This window comes from Oryx dammah, unplaced genomic scaffold (genome assembly GCF_014754425.2).
Source record: "Oryx dammah isolate SB20612 unplaced genomic scaffold, SCBI_Odam_1.1 HiC_scaffold_14, whole genome shotgun sequence".
Classification (NCBI taxonomy): domain Eukaryota; kingdom Metazoa; phylum Chordata; class Mammalia; order Artiodactyla; family Bovidae; genus Oryx; species Oryx dammah.
Window position 1 is genome coordinate 13,791,021 of NW_024070198.1, and position 24,911 is coordinate 13,815,931.

General features: G+C 38.1%; 1 protein-coding gene across 7 annotated transcripts in view; it reads left to right on the top strand.

Annotated features, from left to right (window-relative positions):
* The window catches only part of EXOC6 (exocyst complex component 6), a 195,064-nt gene that overhangs the window by 102,813 nt on the left and 67,340 nt on the right, over positions 1–24,911 (top strand). For all 7 annotated transcript variants that reach the window (XR_005723511.1, XR_005723512.1, XR_005723513.1 and 4 more), the window contains exons 16-18: positions 2,019–2,130; positions 2,639–2,773; positions 15,514–15,693. Coding sequence is in view for 4 of the 7 variants with exons in the window: in XM_040254531.1 (XP_040110465.1) it covers positions 2,019–2,130; positions 2,639–2,773; positions 15,514–15,693 (427 nt within the window). In the remaining 3 variants the exon portion in view is untranslated. The remainder of the gene's footprint in view (positions 1–2,018; positions 2,131–2,638; positions 2,774–15,513; positions 15,694–24,911) is intronic.

Genomic DNA, 24,911 nt, shown 5'->3' on the forward strand with positions numbered 1-24,911 from the left:
ATCTGTGACCTAAAATTGAGCTATTGGAGTTGCTTTTTTTTAAAAAAATTTGTCAGTAAAAGAGTTATGGAAAATAACTGTGTGTGTTTAAAACTCTTTTATTATGTTTAAACATATTTTGCAGTTAAATTTTTAGAACAAGAAGATGCTTTAGAGCTCTTATAGTAAAAATGTTTGGGTTTCTTTTTATATGTGAATAAAAGCAGGGCCAGTGAATGAAATGACTTCATGAAGAAACTCCAAAGTCTCCGTTATTTGGTTGCAGAGGAAACATCTGGATCTAATATGACCTTTAAGAAATTTTCAGCTTTCATAAAAGGTTAAGCTGTAACATAATTTAGGAGATTTATTTTATATTAAGATTTAATTACTGTGAAATGCTATTTAAAAATTAGGAAGAGTGCAAGTTATAATCTCAAAAGACAAGGAGTTAAGGGAAAAAATTGCTCAGTTAGGATAAAAGCCTTGTTGGGGAAATCCTGGTGATTGTTGGGTAAATCTTACCAGTACCAATAGGACATAGGTGCTGATAGGTTTTCTTTCTCTGCTTTTACTTATGGAAGAAAAAGACGTATTGATTCAGCATTCAAGGAAGTTCAGGGGAATTAAAAGACATTATCTGTCATGGATAACTTTTTATCTGAAAAGGATGCTATACAGGGTGTCTTTAAGCATAATTTTGAGTGTGTCAGAAAAGAAACCAGAGGAGTTGGCAACCACCTCCTTTTTATCAGCATGAGTACGTTGCTTGTTCTAGGGACACTACTGATAGATTAGTTTTCTGTTAGTTTGCTGCTGTGTAACCCTGAAACCCTACTGAAATTATATACATTGCCTGGGCAGTCTTGACTTCAGATGCAAAGAATCAAAGAGACATAGTCTCCTCAGGTCTGCCAGGATTAGGATTGGTAGAAATTGAAGAATACCTGCATTAAAATGGAGAACATTAGGATAGTAGTGAAAATTACCTGTGATTTATCAAATCATGCTCTATTTGCATATTTAAAATAAATATTAATATAAACTAGTAAATATTTGTGCTTCATAGATTTGTAAGAGTAATATTTTAATAAAATAAAAAGTAAAAGGGTGCTAAAATTAAAATGTTAGACTGTGTTTGAGGCAGTGAGTCTCAATTGGGGCAGTTTTTTCCCCCAAGGTATAGTTGACGCCATCTAGAGACATTTTGGGTTGTCACAACTAGGGGAAGGAATGCTACTTGCATCAGGCGGATGGAGGCCAGGGATACTGCTACACATCTTTCAGTGGCACAGGACAGCCCTACAACAAAGAACTGTCTAGCCTGTGTGTATGTCAGTAGTGCTAAGACTGTGAGAACTTGATCTAGGACACAGCTTAACTGTTTCGGTTATGAGGCTATATACCAAAAAAATAGATCATTATTTACTTAAATTGAAGGCCTAGTGGTTAGAAGAAAACAGTCTTTTTAGTCCTTTTTTTAGCAATATTTAGGATGCTAAGAAACATAAGGTTGGTTCCTCCCTCTCTCAAATTAAAACTAGTATAAGGCAGTTAATTTCTTTGAATCTTTAAAAAAAAAAACTCAGTGGAAATGGATAGCTTAGTTATATTAAAATTGAATCTAGCAATTAATTATATCCAGAGAGTTCACATCAATTTGTATTTTAAAAATAATTTTAACTATAGTGTATATAAAGTATCTTTATATACACATATATAAAGTGTCATTGGCTGTCACACAGTGGAGTCATAATTTAAGAAGTTTTATTTCCTTATACTAAGTACCCTATGGTTTGACTGTAACAGTTAATTGAATACAGTTAAATTTTTCTATAAATGAACATTTTCATTTATGGCAAGTATCCTTTTTATGAAACTAAATTGAATTGAAATATGTGAGCTAATAAATATGAATGATTATATAACTATTAAAAAATTGGAGTAAGTTACTTTAGTAAATTGCATTAAATTTATTTAGGAAACTAACTAACTGTAACCCTTGTGGAAAGCTTAATGATATCAACCTTTGTTTTTAGCTCAACAGAAATAGATGATATGCTTAGAAAATCTACAAATCTGCTGCTGACCAGAACTTTGAGTAGCTGTTTACTGAATCTTATTAAAAAACCTCATATAGGTTTGACAGAGGTAGGTTAAAAAGATATTTATAGCTAAATGTTTCATTGTACAAAACAATTATTATAAATTTATTGCTGAACATCATCCTATAAAACTAACTTTTCATTTTAAATTTATTGATAGACAAACAAAAGTCTCATTATAAATTCAAGTGTTATGAGGGAAAAGGGTTTACATGGAGAATAGTGGATAGTTGAAGATGTTAGAAGATATATGGAGATTTATGTTTGTCAGACTTTACATGAAGTGAAAATACTCTTTTTTAACTTTGTGAATGTATAAAATTTGAAAAAGTATCTTGAAAAGTTAAATTAATTGATAGATTGTTTTTTTTAATGCTAGCATTCGTGAGCAGTATTTATAGCAGGCTTTTGATATCAGATAATCAGTTGTATCCTATACTGCTATAATTATGCAGAAATGGTGCAGTTGCTGAAAGTAATAATCCTGTTTTAAAATGTAATGACTTTGTGTACATGTAGCCTGCATTTTACTGGAGATGTTTTCGATTTTCTAGCTAGTACAGATCATCATAAACACCACACACCTAGAACAAGCCTGCAAATACCTTGAGGACTTCATAACTAACATCACAAATATTTCTCAAGAAACCGTCCATACCACAAGACTTTATGGGCTTTCTACTTTTAAGGTATGTAAAAATCTGACCAAAAGTTTTTCTTTCAATTACTGTAAGCAGACTTTTTGGAGATGGCAATGGCACCCCACCCCAGTACTCTTGCCTGGAAAATCCCATGGATGGAGGAGCCTGGTGGGCTGCAGTCCGTGTGGTCGCTAGGAGTCAGATACGACTGAGCAACTTCACTTACACTTTCCACTTTCATGCATTGGAGAAGGAAATGGCAACCCATTCCAGTGTTCTTGCCTGGAGAATCCCAGGGACGGGGGAGCCTGGTGGGCTTCCGTATATGGGGTCACACAGAGTAGGACACGACTGAAGCGACTTAGCAGCAGCAGCAGCAGCAGCAGTCGCTTGGTCATATCTGACTCTTTGTGATCCCATGGACCATAGCCAGCCAGGCTCCTCTCTAAAAGACTGTGATGCTAGGAGGGATTAGGGGCAGGAGGAGAAGGGGACAACAGAGGATGAGATGGCTGGATGGCATCACTGACTCGATGGGCGTGAGTCCGAGTGAACTCTGGGAATTGGTGATGGACAGGGAGGCCTGGCATGTTGCAATTCATGGGGTCGCAGAGTTGGACACGACTGAGCGACTGAACTGAACTGAACGTTAACAGTCATCAGACTCTGAAAGTGTTAAGAGAAGACCCTTAGTTTCCTAAAATTAGCAGCCTGAGCCCCAGATCTGCTCCTCTGATGATTCTTAAGCCCATGCAGTTATCCTGATCCATAAGACACAAATGCAGATGATATCTGAGTGGACAAATTAATAAAATTATTTATTACAACTGAGATAGAAGCTGGACAAAACAGGCATTCATTTATTCAGTTTTGAACTGTGGTGTTTGAGAAGACTCTTGAGAGTCCCTTGGACTGTAAGGAGAGCAAACCAGTCAATCCTAAAGGAAATCAATCCTAAATATTCATTGGAGGGACTGATGCCAACACTGAAGCTCCAATACTTTGGCTACATGATACGAAGAACTGACTCATTGGAAAAGCCCCTGATGCTGGGAAAGGTTGAAGGTAGGAGGAGAAGGGGATGACAGAGGATGAGATGACTGAATGGCATCACTGACTCAATGGATGTGAGTTTGAGCAAGCTGCAGAAGGTGAAGGACAGGAAAGCCTGGCATGCTGCAGTCTGTGGGGCCACAAAGAGTTGGGACGCGACTGCATGAACAGCAGCAAATAGTACAATAATTGCAACCATATACTCTGGAGTTAGGCTACTGTGTGACTGTGCCACATTCTTTCATTTTAATGACTCCTGGGTTTATTATCTATAAAATTAGAGTAATAATATATTATCTGTGTCATACAGTTATTATGAGGATTAAAGGGGATACTTATCGCAGTGCCATTTGTTGTACCTGATCTGTGCTCTGAGAGCTCTGTTAGGTGCTGAAAATAGAGAAATGAATCCCTGCCCTCAAGGAGCTCAGGAGGGAAAACTGTAATACACTTGAAAATATGATATAATAAGTGCCATAATATAGAAGGAGATTCTACAAGTTTATGAACATTTATTTATCCACAGACTGATTGATTCTTTGCTTCAATGTTAGATTTTATACAATCCTTTTTCTTTATTGTTTTCTGTCCTTACGTCCATGTGTTACTCATATGGTGTCAAGAAGGGATTTACTGGGGACTGGAATTGTAAGCATATTTAACGATTGGCATTATATTTAATAGGCTAACTCGATACTCTGATTAAAACATGAAATGCATTGATCAAGGGATCGTCAAGCAATTTTTCTTACCAGTTGTAAGTCAGAGTGTCACAGATACTGGAACATGATGCTTTAGATTAAGGAATCCTGGAACTACATACATTTCTCAAAATCATCCTGTTGGGAGGAAACCTTTAGAAATGTTAACTCTGGTCCATATTGCCAGTGGTCCTTAAGTTGTAGATATTTAGCTGAAAGTACAACTGTCATAAGATATACTCCTTGACTTTTCTTGGAAATCAGTAAATCAAGTTAAGCTTGTCCAAATAGTAGGGCATCCTTATTTTTTATTGTTTATTTTTTATTTTCACACAGAACTTAGGAAACCATTTCTGTTTGATGATACAAAAACAAGAGCTATTTCAAGCTCAATATGTGAAGATTAAGTGTTCTTCAATTCTGCCTTTGATCTGTTTCAAGAGGAATTATTTATCTTAAACTGTGATACAAGAAAGCAATTCAACAGGGAGAATTGTTAAATCAATATTAAAGTGAATTCCTGAGGGAGATTGGGGGAATTTCCATTCATAGTGAGTAGTCTGTAGATGATTAAATTACAGTTTTGATTACAGACATTAGCATGGATTGCTTAGTTAACCTCTTCAGCCTAATTCTTTTCAGTCCAATGGCCTGATCAAGCATATTCCTATTAAGTTACTTAATGATTATAGAAATAAGCATTTGTATGTATGATCCTTTTACCCATACATCCATTTGCTTCCTCTCCAAAACCCTACATATGCATATACAAAGTGCTTGATTTTATATATTTTTTTACTTTATGAAGTACTGTATAGACTGTCTCGTTAGCTTGCCTTTCATTGTACTAAATCTGTGAGTGATAAAGTAGATGGTTCCTGCCCTTCAGCAGAACTGCAGTTTTTAAAAATTAACATGGACCCACACTGAGAGTTACTTGAAGCTAATATAAGACTCCTAAAGATTTGCATCAGAACAGAGGGGAAAGCGGGAATAGCATTCCCCTTTTAATCTGTGTAGTAGAGAAATGCCCCAGTTCTTTTTCTTTGGGATCAGAGCTCTTTAACTTTGCTCCATGAAGCATTTCCAACCTGCCACCCTGAAGAGTTCTTTCCTTTTGAGTCCTGGCAGTAATTGCAGGTGTAAGTGCCTAGAAAGTATATACTTGTGATTCTTCGTCAGTTTGCCTTTTTTAATCTGTTGATGAGTATGTAGCAGTTTTTTTTTTTTTTTATGGCTAAAGTGCCTTAGAAAGCATCACTACAAACAAAGCTAGTGAAGGTGATGGAATTCCAGTTGAGCTATTTCAAATCCTGAAAGACGATGCTGTGAAAGTGCTGCACTCAATATGCCAGCAAATTTGGAAAACTCAGCAGTGGCCACAGGACTGGAAAAGGTCAGTTTTCATTCCAATCCCAAAGAAAGGCAATGCCAAAGAATGCTCAAACTACCACACAATTGCACTCATCTCATATGCTAGTAAAGTAATGCTCAAAATTCTCCAAGCCAGGCTTCATCAATATGTGAACCGTGAACTTTCTGATGTTCAAGCTGGTTTTAGAAAAGGCAGAGGAACCAGAGATCAAATTGCCAACATCCTCTGGATCATCGAAAAAGCAAGAGAGTTCCACAAAAACATCTATTTCTGCTCTATTGACTATGCCAAAGCCTTTGACTGTGTGGATCACAATAAATTGTGGAAAATTCTTCAAGAGATGGGCATACCAGACCACCTGACCTGCCTCTTGAGAAACCTGTATGCAGGTCAGGAAGCAATAGTTAGAATTGGACATGGAACAACAGACTGGTTCCAAATAGGAAAAGAAGTACATCAAGGCTGTATATTGTCACCCTGCTTATTTAACTTCTATGCAGAGTACATCATGAGAAATGCTAGACTGGAAGAAACACAAGCTGGAATTAAGATTGCCAGGAGAAATATCAATAACCTCAGATATGCAGATGACACCACCCTTATGGCAGAAAGTGAAGAAGAACTAGAAAGCCTCTTGATCAAAGTGAAAGAAGAGAGTGAAAAAGTTGGCTTAAAGCTCACCATTCAGGAAACGAAGATCATGGCATCTGGTCCCATCATTTCATGGGAAATAGATGGGGAAACAGTAGAAACAGTGTCAGGCTTTATTTTGGGGGGCTCCAAAATCACTGCAGATGGTGACTGCAGCCATGACATTAAAAGACGCTTACTCCTTGGAAGAAAAGTTATGACCAACCTAGATAGCATATTCAAAAGTAGAGACATTACTTTGCCGACTAAGGTCCGTCTAGTCAAGGCTATGGTTTCTCCAGTGGTCATGTATGGATGTGAGAGTTGGACTGTGAAGAAGGCTGAGTGCCGAAGAATTGATGCTTTTGAACTGTGTTGTTGGAGAAGACTCTTGAGAGTCCCTTGGACTGCAAGGAGATCCAACCAGTCCATTCTGAAGGAGATCAGCCCTGGGATTTCTTTGGAAGGAATGATGCTAAAGCTGAAACTCCAGTACTTTGGCCACTTCATGTGAAGAGTTGACTCATTGGAAAAGACTCTGATGCTGGGAGAGATTGGGGGCAGGAGGAGAAGGGGACGACAGAGGATGAGATGGGTGGATAGCATCACCGACTCGATGGACATGAGTCTGAGTGAACTCCGGGAGTTGGTGGTAGACAGGGAGGCCTGGCGTGCTGCGATTCATGGGGTCAAAAAGAGTCAGACACGACTGAGCGACTGAACTGAACTGAACTGAAAGTGATAGTGGTAAATTATCTTTGATTAAGGACTTGAAATTTTCCTCCTATGGAGCAAGGGCATGGTACACTTTAAAAAAAAAAAAGTAACATTCATATATAAACATACACAATTTATACAGGCACTAATTATAAATAGATATAGCTCAATTATTATTAAAAAGTGAACACAGACTTCCCTTTTTCCAGTCTGGCATGTAAAGAGCTAGGAAGTTGTCATCTGTCCCGACAAGTGAAAAGCTGAGAAGACTGTGAAAATATCAATAACTCTTACTTGATCTTTCAGAGAAGTGACCACACTGCTGCCACCAAATTGGAGTATTAGGCAAATACAGAGAATGATAACTTAGGAAAACCTAAAGTATAATTGAGTGTCCAGAGTCCCTCCATCTTTTAATTTTTAACTCCGCTGTATGTAGTTTGGGCCTCGTGTTCAGACTATAATGGCAGCTGTAGGTTTTCTTCTCTAGTAGCAAAATGGCTGCGAGGTCACAATTTTAAACCTTATATCCTCATGCTCTATCCATCTAAAAGCAGATAGCTAGCTACTATGGAACTCCCTGTGAATTAAGAGGATGATCAGCTCATCAGGATCCATCCTTGGCACTGGATAGAGATTCAGTTCTATCCAGACCAAATAGAGCTGTGAATGGGGGCAGAGTGATTTTTCCAAAATGTATTTGCAGACTTTTCCAAGAAGGGAGAAAAAGATAGTAGACAATAAATCATAAATGTTTACTAAGATTTTCAGTGATATTACTACTTATCTTTTATTTAAAACATATATGCTTATGCATATGTGTCTAGTCTATGAGGACTAGTCTATGAGGCCTAGCATGGAGTTTGTGCATATATCTGTTTAAAATAGTTCTTTGAGTGATTTTGTTGCACTTCTGTGGTCAAGAACTGCTGATAGTATATCACTTAATTTTTGTATGTTGAAATACAAAAGTTATGTGAGATATGTTTCTGCCTCCAGAGGGCACTATTTCTTTAACAAGCAGTGTGTGTGTGTGAGAGAGAGTTTGTGTGTGTGCATACACACATCTGCGTGCATCTGCTCATTCATGTCCAACTCTTTGGGACCCCTGCCAGGCTCCTCTGTCCATGAAATTCCCCAGGCAAGAATACTGGAGTAGGTTGTCATTTCCTACTCCAAGGAATCTTCCTGACCCAAGGATCATACTTGCATCTCTTAACACCTCCTGCATTGGCAGGCAGATTCTTTACTACTGTGCTACCTGGGAAGCCCCTTAAGCAAAGAAGAAATTAGTTGCTTTGTTTATAAGCTGATTCATTTAAAATTTAATTTAGGAGTTAGATGATGTGTTCTTGACTTTCTAATCAGATCATAACGATTGAGAGTGTTTTGGTTTCAACTGTAGTACTACTCTTTAGGAAGTGCAAACTGATTTTGCTAACAGTCTCGTAAGTGATAATTAGTTATCTTTTTTTTTTTTAGAAATATCTTACCAAATAACTCAGTGTATTCTAGTGTATAAATACAAAAAAAAGATATTATGAAATCTTTTCGTGTGCTTCTTTCCTTCTATTCTTTTTTTTTTTTTAAGATTTTTTTGATGTGGACCTTTAAAAAAAAAAAAAAGCCTTTACTGAATTTGTAACAATACTGCTTCTGTTCTATGTTTTGGCTTTTTGGCCAGAGGCATGTGGGATCTTAGTTCCCCAACCATGTATCGAACCCAGGCCTCTGCTTGGGGAGCTCAGAGTCTTAACCATTGGACCACCAGGGAAGTCCCTCAGCCTGCTTTGTTTTATTCCTCTGATAAAAGTGAAAATGTTTTTCGCTCAGTTGTTGTCTGACTCTTCACAACCCCATGGACTGTAGCCTGCTAAGCTCCTGTCCATGGAGTTCTCTACGCAAGAATACTGGAGTGGGTAGCCATTCCCTTCTTCAGGGGATCTTCCCAACCCAGGGATTGAACCTTGGTAGGAGAAGGCGATGGCACCCCACTCCAGTACTCTTGCCTGGAAAATCCCATGGTTGGAGGAGCGTGGTGGGCTGCAGGCCATGGGATCCCTAAGAGTCGGACACAACTGAGTGACTTCACTTTCACTCTTCACTTTCATGCATTGGAGAAGGAAATGGCAACCCTCTCCAATGTTCTTGCCTTGAGTATCCCAGGGATGGAGGAGCCTGGTGGGCTGCTGTCTCTGGGGTCGCACAGAGTCGGACACAACTGAAGCGACTTACCAGCAGCAGCAACAGCACTAATCATGTTTTGTAATATTGATTTTCTTCCTGAATTGTGAGATCCTTGAGGGTGAAAGATACTAAAGCTGAAACTCCAGTACTTTGGCCACCTCATGCAAAGAGTTGACTCATTGGAAAAGACTCTGATGCTGGGAGGGATTGGGGGCAGGAGGAGAAGGGGCCGACAGAGGATGAGATGGGTGGGTGGCATCACTGACTCGCTGGACGTGAGTCTGAATGAACTCCGGGAGTTGGTGATGGACAGGGAGGCCTGGTGTGCTGCGATTCATGGGGTCACAAAGAGTTGGACACAACTGAGCAACTGAACTGAACTGAACTGAGGGTGAAAGATGTCTCAGTGTCTTTCTACTGCTTTAATTCATAGGACATGATATAAATGATACATTAAGTTAAGTTGTGTTCACATGTATGTGACTGATAACGGTGAGTGATACTTAGGTCTCCTCTTAGTCAAGATATGAATTTAAATAGTATTAGGTTTGTGTGTGTGTGTGTTTTGTTTTTGGCCATGATGCATGGCTTGTGGGATATTAGTTCCCTGACTAGAAATTGAACCTGCGTCCTCAGCAGTGAAAGCATGGAGTCCCAACCATTGGACCATCAGGGGATTTCCAATAAGTATTAGTTTTGCCAGAAATATCCATTCCATTGTAGTCAGAGAACATACTTTGTATGATATCAGTTTTTTAAAAGCCCCAGTCCTAGCTTTTTGGCACCAGGGACTTTTTTCATGGAAGACAGCTTTTCCACAGGTGGGGATGGGGTAAAGTGGGAGGTGAATGATTTTAGGTTCACATCTGTTCACTTCCTGCTAGATGGCCTGGTTGGGGAACCTTGCTTTTAAAGATTTCTTTTATGACCTAACATTTGCTCTGTTGTGGATAGTGTCCCATGTTCCTTTGAGACTAATGCATGGTCTGCTAATGTTGAATGTTCAATAGATGTCTGTTAGTTGGAGAATCTCAGGGATGGAGGAGCCTAGTGGGCTGCCATCTGTGGGGTCGCACAGAGTTGGACACGACTGAAGTGACTTAGCAGCAGCAGCAGTTGGTTTATATTATTGATCAAATCGTCCTTGTCTTCTGTCTGCTCAGATCTGCTGTTGAACTCCTGTAGTGATTTTTTTTGTTTGTTTCATTTATTGTATTTTTCAACTACAGAATTTCTGTTAGGTTCTTTATTTTCAAGTAGTTTCTATCTCTCTATAGTTAATTTTGTCAGGTATTGTTCTCATATTTTCCTTTAGTTCTTTGATTATTTTAAAGACTGGTTTAAAACCTTTGTCCAATATCTCATACTTTCTTGTTTCTTTGTGCAACTTGCAAATTTTATTAAAATCTGGACATTTAAAATAATGTAACATGGATGGATCTAGAGATTGTCATACTGAATGAAGTAAGTCAGACACAGATAAATACCATATGATTTCGCTTATATGTGAAACCTTAAAAGTGGGTACAAAATGAACTTATTTACAAAACAGAAGTAGAATCACAGATGTGGAAAACAAACTTATGGTTATCAGGGGATAAGCGGGGGAGAGAGAAACTGGGAGATTGAGATTGACATATTGATTGAGATTGACATATGCACACTATGATAGATAACTAATTAGAACCTACTCTATAGCATAGAGAACTCTACTCAATACTCTGTAATGGCCTATATGGGAAAAGAATCTTTAAAAAGAGTGGATATGTATGTATAACTGATTCACTTTGCTGTACATCTGAAACTAACATAACATTGTGAATCAATTATATGCCAATGAAAATTAAAAATAAAGCAGTATTGTAATGTGGCAATTCTGATAATCAGATTCTCCTTTCTCCCCAAGGTTGGTTGTTTCTTCCTGGTAGGTGGTTGGTTGTCTCATGACTTTTCTGAATTAATTCTGTAAAGTCTGCATTTTTTGTCATCTGTGGCCACTGAAGTCTCTGCTTAGTTAGCTTAGTGACCAGCTAATGATTGGACACAGATTTCCATAAAAATCTGGAACCAATCAGTCTCTCAGTCTTTTTGAGGGACTCTCTGTATTTATTGGGGCATGCCTTCAGCAATCAGGCATTTGACACCTCTGTGTTAACCTCACATCCTTCTTGCACAGAACTTCAGGGTCAGCTATAAATGAGAGCTTAGAGCTTTCTCAGGTCTTTCTGGAGTATGTTCACAGCCCTACACATGTACACAGTCTTCTAGCTTCCCAGGAATATGTCAGAGGTTTTCAAAGCCATCTATGGACATTTCATTTCCCAGTTTTTCCTTTTAAGCTTTTTGGCTCACTTAGTGTGTACCCTAGTTGTTATCTGCCACCTAAAGTGTCTGTGATGTTACACAATTGCCTGTAATTGTTTTTAACAAATGCCCCCAGGAAAAAGGCTTTTTGCTCTCGACAATCCTGTTTTTAGGTCATGTTAAAGACGTCTCTGCAAGTGGAGTCTTCCAGGGAATCACCAGAAAGATCAGCTAATGATAATTCTCTGGGAATATGGCTTTAAAGGAGTGCCAACTCATTCTGCCCCTGCTGTGTTCGCTGACAGGCCAACACAGGTTTTTACCACTGTTGTGGGTCAAACAGGAGATGACAAGGGTGAACATTGGCATTCTAGGAATCAGTGAACTGGACATTCTAGGAATCAAGATGGACTGGAACGTGTGAATTGAACTCAGATGACCATTATATCTACTACTGAGGGCAGGAATCCTTTAGAAGAAATGGAGTAGCCATCATGGTCAACAGAAGAGTCCGAAATGCAGTACTTGGATGCAATCTCAAAAACGACAGAATGATCTCTGTTCGTTTCCAAGGCAAATCGTTCAATATCACGGTAATCTAAGTTTATGCCCCAACCAGTAACGCTGAAGAAGCTGAAGCTGAACAGTTCTATGAACCCTACAAGACCTTCTAGAACTAACATCCAAAAAAGATGTCCTTTTCATTATAAGGGACTGGAATGCAAAAGTAGGAAGTCAAGACATACCTGGAGTAACAGGCAGATTTGGCCTTGGAGTACAAAATGAAGCAGGGCAAAGGCTAATAGAGTTCTGCCAAGAAAATGCACTGGTCATAGCAAACACCCTCTTCCAACAACACAAGAGAAGACTCTACACATGGACATCATCAGATGGTCGACACCGAAATCATTGATTATATTCTTTGCAGCTGAAGATGGAGAAGTTCTATACAGTCAGCAAAAACAAGACCGGGAACTGAGTGGCCCAGATCATGAACTCCTTATTGCCAAATTCAGACTGAAATTGAAGAAAGTGGAGAAAACCACTAGACCATTCAGGTATGGCCTAAATCAAATGCCTTACAGTGGAAGTGAGAAATAGATTTAAGGGACTAGATCTGATAGATAGAGTGCCTGATGAACTATGGAATGAGGTTCGTGACATTGTACAGGAGACAAGAATCAACAACATGCCCAAGAAAAAGAAATGCAAAAAAGCAAAGTGGTTGTCTGAGGAGGCCTTACAAATAGCTGTGAAAAGAAGGGAAGTGAAAAGCAAAGGAGAAAAGGAAAGATATACCCATTTGAATGCAGAGTTCCAAAGAATAGCAAGAAGAGATAAAAAAGCCTTCCTCAGTGATCAATGCAAAGAAATAGAGGAAAACAATAGAATGGGAAAGACTAGAGATCTCTTCAAGAAAATGAGAGATACCAAGGGAACATTTCATGCAATGATAGGCTCAATAAAGGACAAAAATGGTATGGACTTAACAGAAGCAGAAGATATTAAGACGAGGTGGCAAGAATACACAAAAGAACTATACAGAAAAGATCTTCATGACCCAGATAATCACGATGGTGTGATCACTCACCTAGAGCCAGACATCCTGGAATGTGAAGTCAAGTGGGCCTTAGGAAGCATCACTACGAAAAAAGCTAGTGGAGGTGATGGAATTCCAGTTGAGCTGTTTCAAATCCTGAAAGACGATGCTGTGAAAGTGCTGCACTCAATATGCCAGCAAATTTGGAAAACTCAGCAGTGGCCACAGGACTGGAAAAGGTCAGTTTTCATTCCAATCCCAAAGAAAGGCAATGCCAAAGAATGCTCAAACTACTGCAGTTGCACTCATCTCACATGCTAGTAAAATGATGCTTAAAATTCTCCAAGCCAGGCTTCAGCAATACACGAACTGTGAAATTCCAGATGTTCAAGCTGGTTTTACAAAAGGCAGAGGAACCAGACATCAAATTGCCAACATCTGCTGGATCATCAAAAAAGCAAGAGAATTCCAGAAAAACATCTATTTCTGCTTTATTGACTATGCCAAAGCCTTTGACTGTGTGGATCACAATAAACTGGAAAATTCTGAAAGAGATGGGAATAGCAGACCACCTGACCTGCCTCTTGAGAAATCTGTATGCAGGTCAGGAAGCAACAGTTAGAACTGGACATGGAACAACAGACTGGTTCCAAATAGGAAAAGGAGTATGTCAAGGCTATATATTGTCACCCTGCTTATTTAACTTCTGTGCAGAGTACATCATGAGAAACGCTGGGCTGGAGGAAGCACAAGCTGGAATCAAGATTGCCAGGAGAAATATCAATAACCTCAGATATGCAGATGATACCACCCTTATGGCAGAAAGTGAAGAAGAACTAAAGGGCCTCTTGATGAAAGTAAAAGAAGAGAGTGAAAAAGTTGGCTTAAAGCTCAACATTCAGAAAACGAAGATCATGGCATCCGGTCCCATCACTTCATGGCAAATAGATGGGGAAACAGTGGTGACTTTATCACTGCAGATGGTGACTGCAGCCATGAAATTAAAAGACACCTACTCCTTGGAGGGAAAGTTATGACCAACCTAGACAGCCTATTAAAAAGCAGAGACATTATTTTGCCAACAAATGTCCATCTAGTCAAGGCTGTGGTTTTTCCTATGGTCATGTATGGATATGAGAGTTGGACTGTGAAGAAAGCTGAGTGACGAAGAATTGATGCTTTTAAACTGTGGTGTTGGAGAAGACTCTTGAGAGTCCCTTGGACTGCAAGGAGATCCAACCAGTCCATCATAAAGGAGATCAGTCCTGGTTGTTCATTGGAAGGACTGATGTTGAAGCTGAAACTCCAATACTTTAGCCACCTGATGCGAAGAGCTGACTCATTTGAAAAGACCCTGATGCTGGGAAAGATTGAGGACAGGAGGAGAAGGGGGCGACAGAAGATGAGATGGTTGGATGGCGTCACCGACTTGATGGACACGGGTTTAGGTGGACTCTGGGAGTTGGTTATGGACAGGGAGACCTGGCGTGCTGTGATTCATGGTGTCGCAAGGAGTCGGATAGGACTGAGTGATTGAACTGACAGACTGACTGTGGGATATTGATTTTCAAGGATACTGTGAACCTGGAGCTAGTGAGGAAAAGTGAAAAGGGGCACATTAAAACATCACAGAGCTTGTTTCCATACCAAGGTTCAGCAGTTTTTCATGAGTAGATGCTGCTTGAATTGCTGCAGGTTTTGAATTAATTTCTAGACCTCTGCAAAAATTGATTTTTGACAATTTTGCTAGTTTTCTTGTTGCTTTAATGGATCAGAAAATGTTTGAGTACTCTTACTCTGTTTTTTTTCGTCACTCCATTTCTTTTCTTTTGAGAAGTTAACCTTTTGGGGAGCAGTGGGTGGGGGTGGGCCTCTTCTACTCAAAACAGCAGTAATGATTTCATTTCTTATGTGATAGTCCAACTTAATTTCCCTCAGTGAGTCAGTGGATATAAGTCATCTGCATTCTTGACAACCTTTGTTTTCTGTTTCTGTTTCTCCCAAGGGTCTTAGAGCTGTGAGAACAGTTCAGAATTGATAACTGATAAGTTATACTACCAAATAAAGACAAAAAAAGTAAAAGTGAAGTTGGGGGGAAAAAGTGATATCAAATAGAGTACTTTCAACTAGAAATCCTACAGTTTTGTTGGATTTTGAATAAATGTTTAAAATATTAAACCAAAGAAATATAAAAAATAAAATTTGGAATTTTGAGAAAACTTGTTTATTTACCTGATTCTGTAACTTGTTTTTCACTTTTTGTTTTGTTGTATCCTGTCAGGATGCCCGACATGCAGCAGAGGGAGAAATATATACCAAGCTTAATCAGAAAATTGATGAATTTGTTCAGCTTGCTGATTATGACTGGACAATGTCTGAGCCAGATGGAAGAGCTAGTGGTTATTTAATGGATCTTATTAATTTTTTGAGAAGCATCTTTCAAGTGTTTACTCATTTGCCTGTAAGTATAAAAAATGTCAAAAAATTGTTATAATTTTGCTTACTAAAATATATTTTAGAATTCAGTTTTAGTTGGAGGCTTACTTGTTTAAACCACTTCCTAGTTTGAATATTTCCTTTTCTGTAAATCAATTTCTGAAAAATGTTAATTTAACTTTTATTTTGAGTTAAAATTGGTATATGACATCATGTAAATTTCAGGTGTATAACATTATAAATTGGTATTTGTGAACACTACAGTGACCACTATCGTAAATCTAGTTACCATCTACTTCACCCTCCCCCAGCTCCTAACCCTCTGGTAACCACCAGTCTGTTCTGTGTATCTATGAATTTGTTTTTGTTTTGTTTGATTCTACATAAAAGTGAAATCCTATGGTATTTGTCTTTCTCAATCTGACTTACTTCACTTAGCATAATACCCTCCTGGTCCATCCATGTTGTCGCAATGGCAAAATTTCCTTCCTTTTTTATAGCTGTGTGGCATTCTGTTGTATATATATGGCACATTTTCATTATCCGTTCATGGATACTTAGGTTGTTCTCATATCTTGGCTGTTGTAAATTATGCTTCAATGATCATAGTGGTGTATATACTTTCAAATTAGTATTTTTCCTTTTTTTCAAATAAATATACACAACTGAAACAGCTAGATCATATGGCAGTTCTACTGTTAATTTTTTGAGGAATCTCTGTATTATTTTCCATAGTGGTTACACCAGTTTACATTCTCACCAACAGCATATGGGGGTTCCCTTTTCTCCACATTCTCTGCAATACTTATTATTTCTGGGTTTTTGTTTTTTGTTTTAAATAATAGCCATTCTAATAGATGTGAGGTGATATCTCATTGAAGTTTTGATTTGCATTTTCCTCATGGTTAGTGATGTTGAACATCTTTTCATGTGCCTGCTGGCCATCTGTATGGCCAGCAAAATGGCTTTAGAGAAATGGCTCTTCAGATCTGCCCAGTTTTTGAGTTGTTGGGTTTTTTGTTGTTGAATTATGTGAGTTCATTATACAGCAAGGATATTAACTGCTATTGTATATAATTTGCAAAAATCTCTTCTATTTTGTGGGTTGCTTTTCATTTTGTTGATGGTTTCCTTCACCATCAGAAAACGTTTTTTAGTTTCATGGAGTCTCATTTGTTTATTTTTGCTTTCGTTTCTCTTACCTTTGGAGTCAGATCTAAAAAAAACATGGCTAAGACCAATGTCAGGGAGGTCACCTCCTATGTTTTCTTATAGGAACTCTATAATTTCAAGTCTTTTTATTCATATATTTTTGGTTGTGCTGGGTCTTTGTTGCTACTCATGGGCTTTGTCTAGTTGCCGTGAGTGGGGGCTGCTCTTCCTTGTGGTACACAGGCTTCCCACTGAGGTGGCCTCTCCTGCTGTGGAGCATAGGCTCTAGGCACTGGGCTTCAGTACTTGTGGCTCACGGTATCTAGAGTGTGGGCTCAGTAGCTGTGGTGTACGGGCTGTTGTTGCTCTGTGGCATGTGGAATCTTCCCACTAGAGGTCAAACCTGTGTCCCCTGCATTGGCAGACAGACTCCCATCCACTGTACCACCAGGGAAGTCCAGTTCCAAGTTTTTAATCGATTTGAGTTAATTTTTTTGTATAGTATATGTAGTGGTCTAGTTTCATATTTTTGCGTGTGGCTGCCCAGTTTTCCCAACCCTGTTTATTGAAGAGATTCTCTTTTCCCCATTGTATGTTCTTGGCTTCTTTGCTGTAAATTAGTTGTCCATGTATGCGTGGGTTTATTCCTGGACTCTCTATTTTGCTCCACTGTTCTGTGTGTCTATTTTTATACCAATGCCATGTTTTGATTAGTGTGCCTTTGTAGTATAGTTTGAAATCAGGAATCATGATACCTCTTTAATCAATTGTTTGAAACTTTAATTTGTTTTACTTTTTAAGCCAGATAACTTACAACTCACTTCCCACCAAAGCCAAAACAAAGCCCTGAAACTGACAACATATTCTTAACTAGAAATAAACTGATAGAAGTAGTTTTCATGAAACTACTTCAATATGATCAGTGACTTTTCTTTTAGAAAAGGCCAAGAAATTATTGGATATTTGTAGACCAGAGACTAAAAGTAAAATAGGAGCATTGCTCCATCCTGTTATGTAGTCATAGTACATTTACATCTTGAATAATCTGTTGATGAACAGATTATTTGAGTGTGAGTAGGCTGAAACACTGGATTCTTCCTATGAGGGATGCAAAGGGAATTCCCTGGCAATCCAGTAGTTGAGAATCCATGCTTTCGCTGCTGGGGGCCCAGTTCAATCACTGGTTGAGGAACTAAGATCCCACAAGCCTAGTGGCACTACCAAAGAAAGAAAAAGGTAGGCAAGACCAAACAGAGGATGGTGGGATGCACATTTTCTCATTCAGTTCAGTTCAGTCGCTCAGTCGTGTCCAACTCTTTGTGACCCCATGAACCACAGCATGCCAGGCCTCCCTGTCCATCACCAGCTCCCGGAGTTCACCCACACTCATGTGCATCCAGTTGGTGGTGCCATCCAGCCATCTCATCCTCTGTCGTCCCCTTCTCCTCCTGCCTCCAATCCCTCCCAGCATCAGGGTCTTTTCCAATGAGTGAACTCTTCGCGTGAGGTGGCCAAAGTATTAGAGTTTCAGCCTCAGCATCAGTCCTTCCAATGAACACCCAGAACTGGTCTCCTTTAGGATGGACTAGTTGAATCTCCTTGCAGTCCAAGGGACTCTCAAGAGTCTTCTCCAACACCATAGTTCAAAAGCATCAATTCTTTGGCACTCAGCTTTCTTCACAGTCCAACTCTCCCATCCATACATGACCACTGGAAAAACCATAGCCTTGACTAGACGGACCTTTGTTGGCAAAGTAATGTCTCTGCTTTTTAATATGCTGTCTAGGTTGGTCACTTTCCTTCCAAGGAGTAAGCATCTTTTAATTTCATGGCTGCAGTCACCATCTGCAGTGATTTTGGAGCCCCCAAAAATAAAGTCACCACTGTTTCCCCATCTATCTCCCATGAAGTGATGGGACCGGATGCCATGATCTTCGTTTTCTGAATGTTGAGCTTTAAGCCAACTTTTTCACTCTCCTCTTTCACTTTCATCAAGAGGCTTTTTAGTTCTTCTTCACTTTCTGCCATAAGGGTGGTGTCATCTGCATATCTGAGGTTATTGATATTTCTCCTGGCAATCTTGATTCCAGCTTGTGTTTCTTCCAGTTCAGCATTTCTTATGATGTACTCTGCATAGAAGTTAAATAAGCAGGGTGACAATATACAGCCTTGACATACCCCTTTTCCTATTTGGAACCAGTCTGTTGTTCCATGTCCAGTTCGAACTGTTGCTTCCTGACCTGCATACAGATTTCTCAAGAGGCAGGTCAGGTGGTCTGCTATTCCCATCTCTTTCAGAATTTTCCACAGTTTATTGTGATCCACATTTTCTCTTTAGTTATACTCTAAACTAACAGAACTACTATTAAAATGTGAATGGAATAGTTTTGTACAAAAAAAGTAGGAAGAAATTTTGACCTTTTTAATATCATTATAAGATATAGGTGGACACAAAAAAGTGAAATCTGAAGCCTACCCAACTGCCTCTAACCATCTCCTTGTTTAAAATGAAAAGAAAAAAAAGGATGTTATTCTCCCCATCTATTTCTCTATCAAAGGGCCAGTTAGAATATTTGAAGGAAGGTATTGCTTAAAAGTAGAAGAATTTCTAAAAGAGATTTTTATAGTGGATCTGTGCCAAAGAGCTTTTAGAAGCTTACCCAGGGTTGATACTATATTCCTCACTATTTCTTCAGTTGAAAAAGGGAACCTGTGTATTATATATATAATTTTAATATCACCTCCCTAGTAGCTCAGTTGATAAAGGATCTGCCTGCAGTGTGGAAGACCCGGGTTCATACCCTGGGTCAGGAAGATCCCCTGGGGAAGGGAATGGCAACCCACTCCAGTATTCTTGCCTGGCGAATCCCATGGACAGAGACGCTGGTGGGCTACAGTCCATGAGGTCACAAAGAATTGGACACGACTGAGCAACTAAACAGTGTTACAGCAATTTAAAAAAAGTATGCATTAAATAGTTATTGAATTAATTTGCATTCACCCTGTCAGTATAAATCTCTGTGCTTCCAGCCAAAACCAGTTCTCACAAGTAAACACATTGCTCATGCGTGCACATATACACAGATACACATCATGTTTCTGTGCTTCACAGGTTGACATGAGATGATGGGTAAGGATTTTGTGCCTAGCTCAGGTGAGATTAAGAGAGATTATATATTAGAGATGTTTGGGGTAAATGCCGTACCTCAGGTGGCTGACATCTAGAGGGAAACCCTGCTTTTTCATAGGACGTACTCTGCTGACATTGAGAATGACAGACTCCTGTCACTCACCTGATCTATTACAATATTTTGTATAGTTTTAGGTGAGTGTGTGCCATTTTGGATTTTTATCTAAAATCCCATCTAACATGGGTTTTTCTGCAAGGAAAGTTCACTTTTATAAAATGTAGACCAACAAATTCAACAACAGCAATATATAGGACATGACCAAATAAGAAAATTATGGTTTACAGTTAGGAAAAGAAAAAAATGGTACTAATACAGTATATTCTTATTCAAGGGATGAACTCAAAGCATAATTCCCAAGCAAAAATATTAAGTTGTTGACTATGGTAAATTTTAGCAAGATTGATTATTATGGCTGAGTATATTAATTCTCTGAAATGCTGAAATTGTATAAAATATTCAGTTAGTTTGTGTTCTTTCAAGCAAAAAACAGTGTTATTAAATGCATTATTTTTCTAAGCAATATATGGTGATGTATAAGCTGCCATTTTAATTTAAATGTTTTAAGCTAGAAATAATCCCCCATCTTCAGTTACCTTTGGACCCAGATAGAGAGAGGGCCCAGTTTTGGACTCTCTCAAACTAAAAGAATCTTCATAAAGTATTTGTTCATCACAGTCAGTCAGTCCCAAGTCAACCAGCTTAGGTAGAATTAGTTATCCATGAAAAATTATGTGGAGGAGCTGGCTCTGGCTCCATGATTCTTGATTTTGACAGGGTTAATAAACAGTGCCATGAGTTATAGTCAATGGAAGCTGTGAAACCAAGGGTCACTCTTTGAAATAGTGCAAGTATTGGCCAGTATTGCAAGTAATTGGACAGACAAGTAGATCCTGTAGGATAAAGATAACTGTCTCACCCCATCCCTGAAAAAAAAGTACCTAAGACTGTCAGATTAAAAGCTCCATTCTTAACTTCACTACATATTTACTTTTTGTAAGTCCCTATGCTTGTTGCAAAAGATTATTTTCCCCATCAAAGAGAGTCATGACTTGTAGTTGCTGACCACATTGCCTAGTAAAGGTTTCATGGATTCTAGAAAAGTTATAATACACCTGATAGCATTTTGTTCTCTTCTCACAGGGTATGAGAACAATAGAACTTAATGAATGATAATGGTTTTGATGGAGCCGAGAGAAAGAACTTTGTTTTTCTCTTTTCTCTTTACCACTGTGGTTGTGGTAGGAAGCTGTAGAATTTGGAAGGTCACCAATAATGTCTACTTTAAATGCCTCTAGTCTCTATGGTTGAATGGGTGAGAGAACTGGTATATTATTTTCCTCACCTGTTTCTCTTAAGAGTCAGCCATCAAGCCTGTGCAGAGAATGAAAAGTAAAGAGTTGCCTTGCTTCCATGTTAGATTATCTCATCTGCATTTCCCTGTGCTCTAGCAGAGAAGCCAGGCTCTCTGCTGGCCACAGGAATTAACAGTAACTTAAAAAGCAATATTTATGATAATGACAAGTATTTCCCCATACCCAGAATGTTAAACTTCCCTACTAAATATATTATCTGTCTTCAGGAAACTTACCATTTAATGACTCAAGAGTTAAGCCCACTTATATGTTACTGTTCTTAGGGACCAGAGTGATGAAGGGAAGAGAGCACAGGGTGGTCTGTAGAGTTAGAAGGACTTATGTTTGAACCTGAGATTTTTAACTTCCTGGCTGTGGAGTCCCGGCAAGTTGCTTAACTTCTCTGAACTCCTTTACTTCCGCAAAATAGACATAATCCATTTTCCCCACAGGACTTCAGTTCCGTTCAGTTCAGTCGCTCAGTCGTGTCCGACTCTTTGCAACCCCATGAACCGCAGCACACCAGGCTTCCCTGTCCATCACCAACTCCAGGAGCCCACCTAAACTCGTGTCCATTGAGTTGGTGACACAGTCCAACCATCTCATCCTCTGACGTCCCCTTCTCCTTCCTGCCCTCAATCTTTCCCAGCATCAAGGTCTTTTCAAATGAGTCAGCTCTTCGCATCAGGTGGCCAAAGTATTGGAGTTTCAGCTTAAACACAGTCACCCATAGCACTATCAGAGAATGAAATAAAGTCATGTGTAGAATAGTTGGCTGGTAGGGTGCTTGACATAAAGTAGCCCCTATTAATAAATATTTTATCTTTCCTTCTTCTTTCTTCCTCTGTTTTAAAGCTTTTTATAGTATTAGTTTTAGTTCAGTATCATTACAGGTTTTTTTTCTTGTATTTATGCCTATATTTTTGGCTTGTATTATTTAGTTTTGAGTTCTGTGCTTTTGTATTATATTGCATTTAAAAAACTTCCTTAATTTTTAAAGATACTCACTATAAAGTATATTTATTTGAATAATTGTTATAGCTTGAGTACTTACAGTGGCTAATGGTCAGATGCTGGCTAATGTCAGTGAAGTGTGATTATTGCATGATATAAATATTATTTTATCCCCAAATCAATACTGTTGAAATCAGCAACGTTTACTCTTTCAAATGTGTAAGTGAACTTTCTTGTTTCTGATCATTTTTTTCCTGACAGTTAAAAACTATTGCTCAGTAAAGAAGAAAATTTTTAAAAAGTTATCTTCTATTATCTTTTAAAAGAAAAATTACTGTTAACATTTTGACATGTGTTCTACAAGTCATCTTTTTCTAATGCATTTATAACACTTTTAAGCCTGACTTGTAAGCAAGCTTCGTGTTTTTTAAATAAGATTTTATATTAGCTAGAAAATTTGAAAACCATTCAATTTTGAATTTTAAAACCATTCACTGTTAAATTTTTAAAAGCATTCAGCATTCATTCACCACTTACAAGTCTATAAATACAAGATATTGTTGAGCAGCTTGCAGTTATTTAGTAATTCATGACTGCCAAGGAGAACTCAGTAATCTTTTACTGTGAGTACAGTACCACCTAAAGACCCAGCAGTGATCCACTGGAAACAATAGTTACCGTTTCTTTCTTTCATATTTGCTAGTGATGTGTTTGTTAAAATACAGATGTTTTATTGATTTACAACCACTAAGGGATATGTGTAAATAATGAACCTGGTGCCACTAACTTTTTAATTTGCACTTTTAATTTCCATAAATAGTTCAAAAAACATTATGCTTTCTGTAAGTGAGAAATAAGTGTATATATCCAGTGAACGAAGGTGCATGATTTAGATAGAAATGGATAGTGTCTAACTTTTAAAACCTTACTCTTAAGAATTTTTTTCTGGAGATGCAGTACTATATTGAAAATCCTGAGATTCACGGTCTAGGCCTGATTATTCCAGTTAACCAACATTATGTAAGTTGACAAATCATTCAGACTCTGAATTAATTTGCTAATTAATATGTTTCATTTCATAAACTAAAAATAAGGTTGCTTTTTTAAAAATATTTTAAAAATAAAGGTTATTTTAAAAATTTGCTTCAGTTAATATGTATACATGGTAATAGGTCAGTTATCCCAGGAGACTTTGGGATGGAAAATAGCCTTCCCATCTCCCCCAACCACAGACTACCATTTCACCATACGTTTTCATTTCTTCTGGTGGTTATCTTAAAAAGAGAATATCTTGTGAGTCCCTACTATGAAACATAAGGCACATGTATTCAATAGCGACTTCTCACTTTGTCCTTTTTCTTCAGTTTGATGTTTTATTTCTTGGGTTTATCGTTTCCTTATATAAAATAGTTATACTATTTTTTGTTCCTTTTCTTTAGTCAGTATCTTAATTCACTTCTATGTACGATAAAGACATTAGCCTCCCTACCCTTCTCTCTGTCAATTCTTCATCTGATGTTTTCTGACTGCTATAGAGGCCTCTTTCTCTGCTTTGTACCAGTTGCTCTCTAGAATTGCTGTATAGCTGTTTACCTGGGACTTTCTTTCTCTGATCTCCAGAGTTGGAAACTGTATCATGGATTTCAAGTGTTTTTAGTGCTTTACTGGTTGGTTTTGCTAAACTGCCACAGTAACTTTCTCCTATTTAAGTCCTTGCATATCATGAAATACCTTCTCTGTCCTTGTGTTTGATTGATAGTAATTCTAGGTTTAATAGTTTTTCTCTGACGATTTTTGTTGCATTCCTCTGTTGTCTTTTGGCATCCAGGTTTTAGGATCTATTTTTTATTCTTTAATATTCTAAAATGTCATGATAATGTGAGGAGATGTAAGCTTTTATTTCATTTACTTAGCTCTTTATTCAATGACCCCTTTCTGTCAAAGGGGAAGTTCAGCACAGGAAGCTTCTCTTTTATTATTTTTCAGATAATTTTTTCCCTCCACTTTTCTGTTCTCTCTTTCCTGGACTCTATTAACTAGATGTTAGAGTTCCTAGACTGATCTTTATCTTTTATCTTTTCCTTCATTTCCTATCTCTTTTTTTGTTCTCTGTTTTGGGAGGAGTTCTCAATTTTATTTTCAGTCCATCTAGAGAATATTTTATTAGTTATATATTTTAATTTTTAAGGAGTCACTCTGTTTTAAATGTGTTCTTTTCTTATAGAATACTGTTCTTTCTTTTTTTTAAAAAATGTATATATTATCTTTCAAATCTCCCTGAGGTGTTAGATGTTTTTTTTTTTTTTTAATTAATTAATGTAATTGGCTGCTGAGGCCTCTTTAGTTGCAGCATGTGGGGTCTAGTTCCCTGACCAGGGATCGAACCTGGACCCCCTGAATTGGGAACACAGTGCCTTAGCCACTGGTCCACCAGGGAAGTCACTGGAGGGTTTTTTTAAAAGGATATTTTCTGTTCCTTGAATTATCTATCTTACCCTTGAATAGGTTTTTTCTTTGTTCTTCTCATTCTCTTTTAACAAAGAATGCCTGAAACACTGATTTGCATTTACTCTGCTACTCTATAAACACTCTAT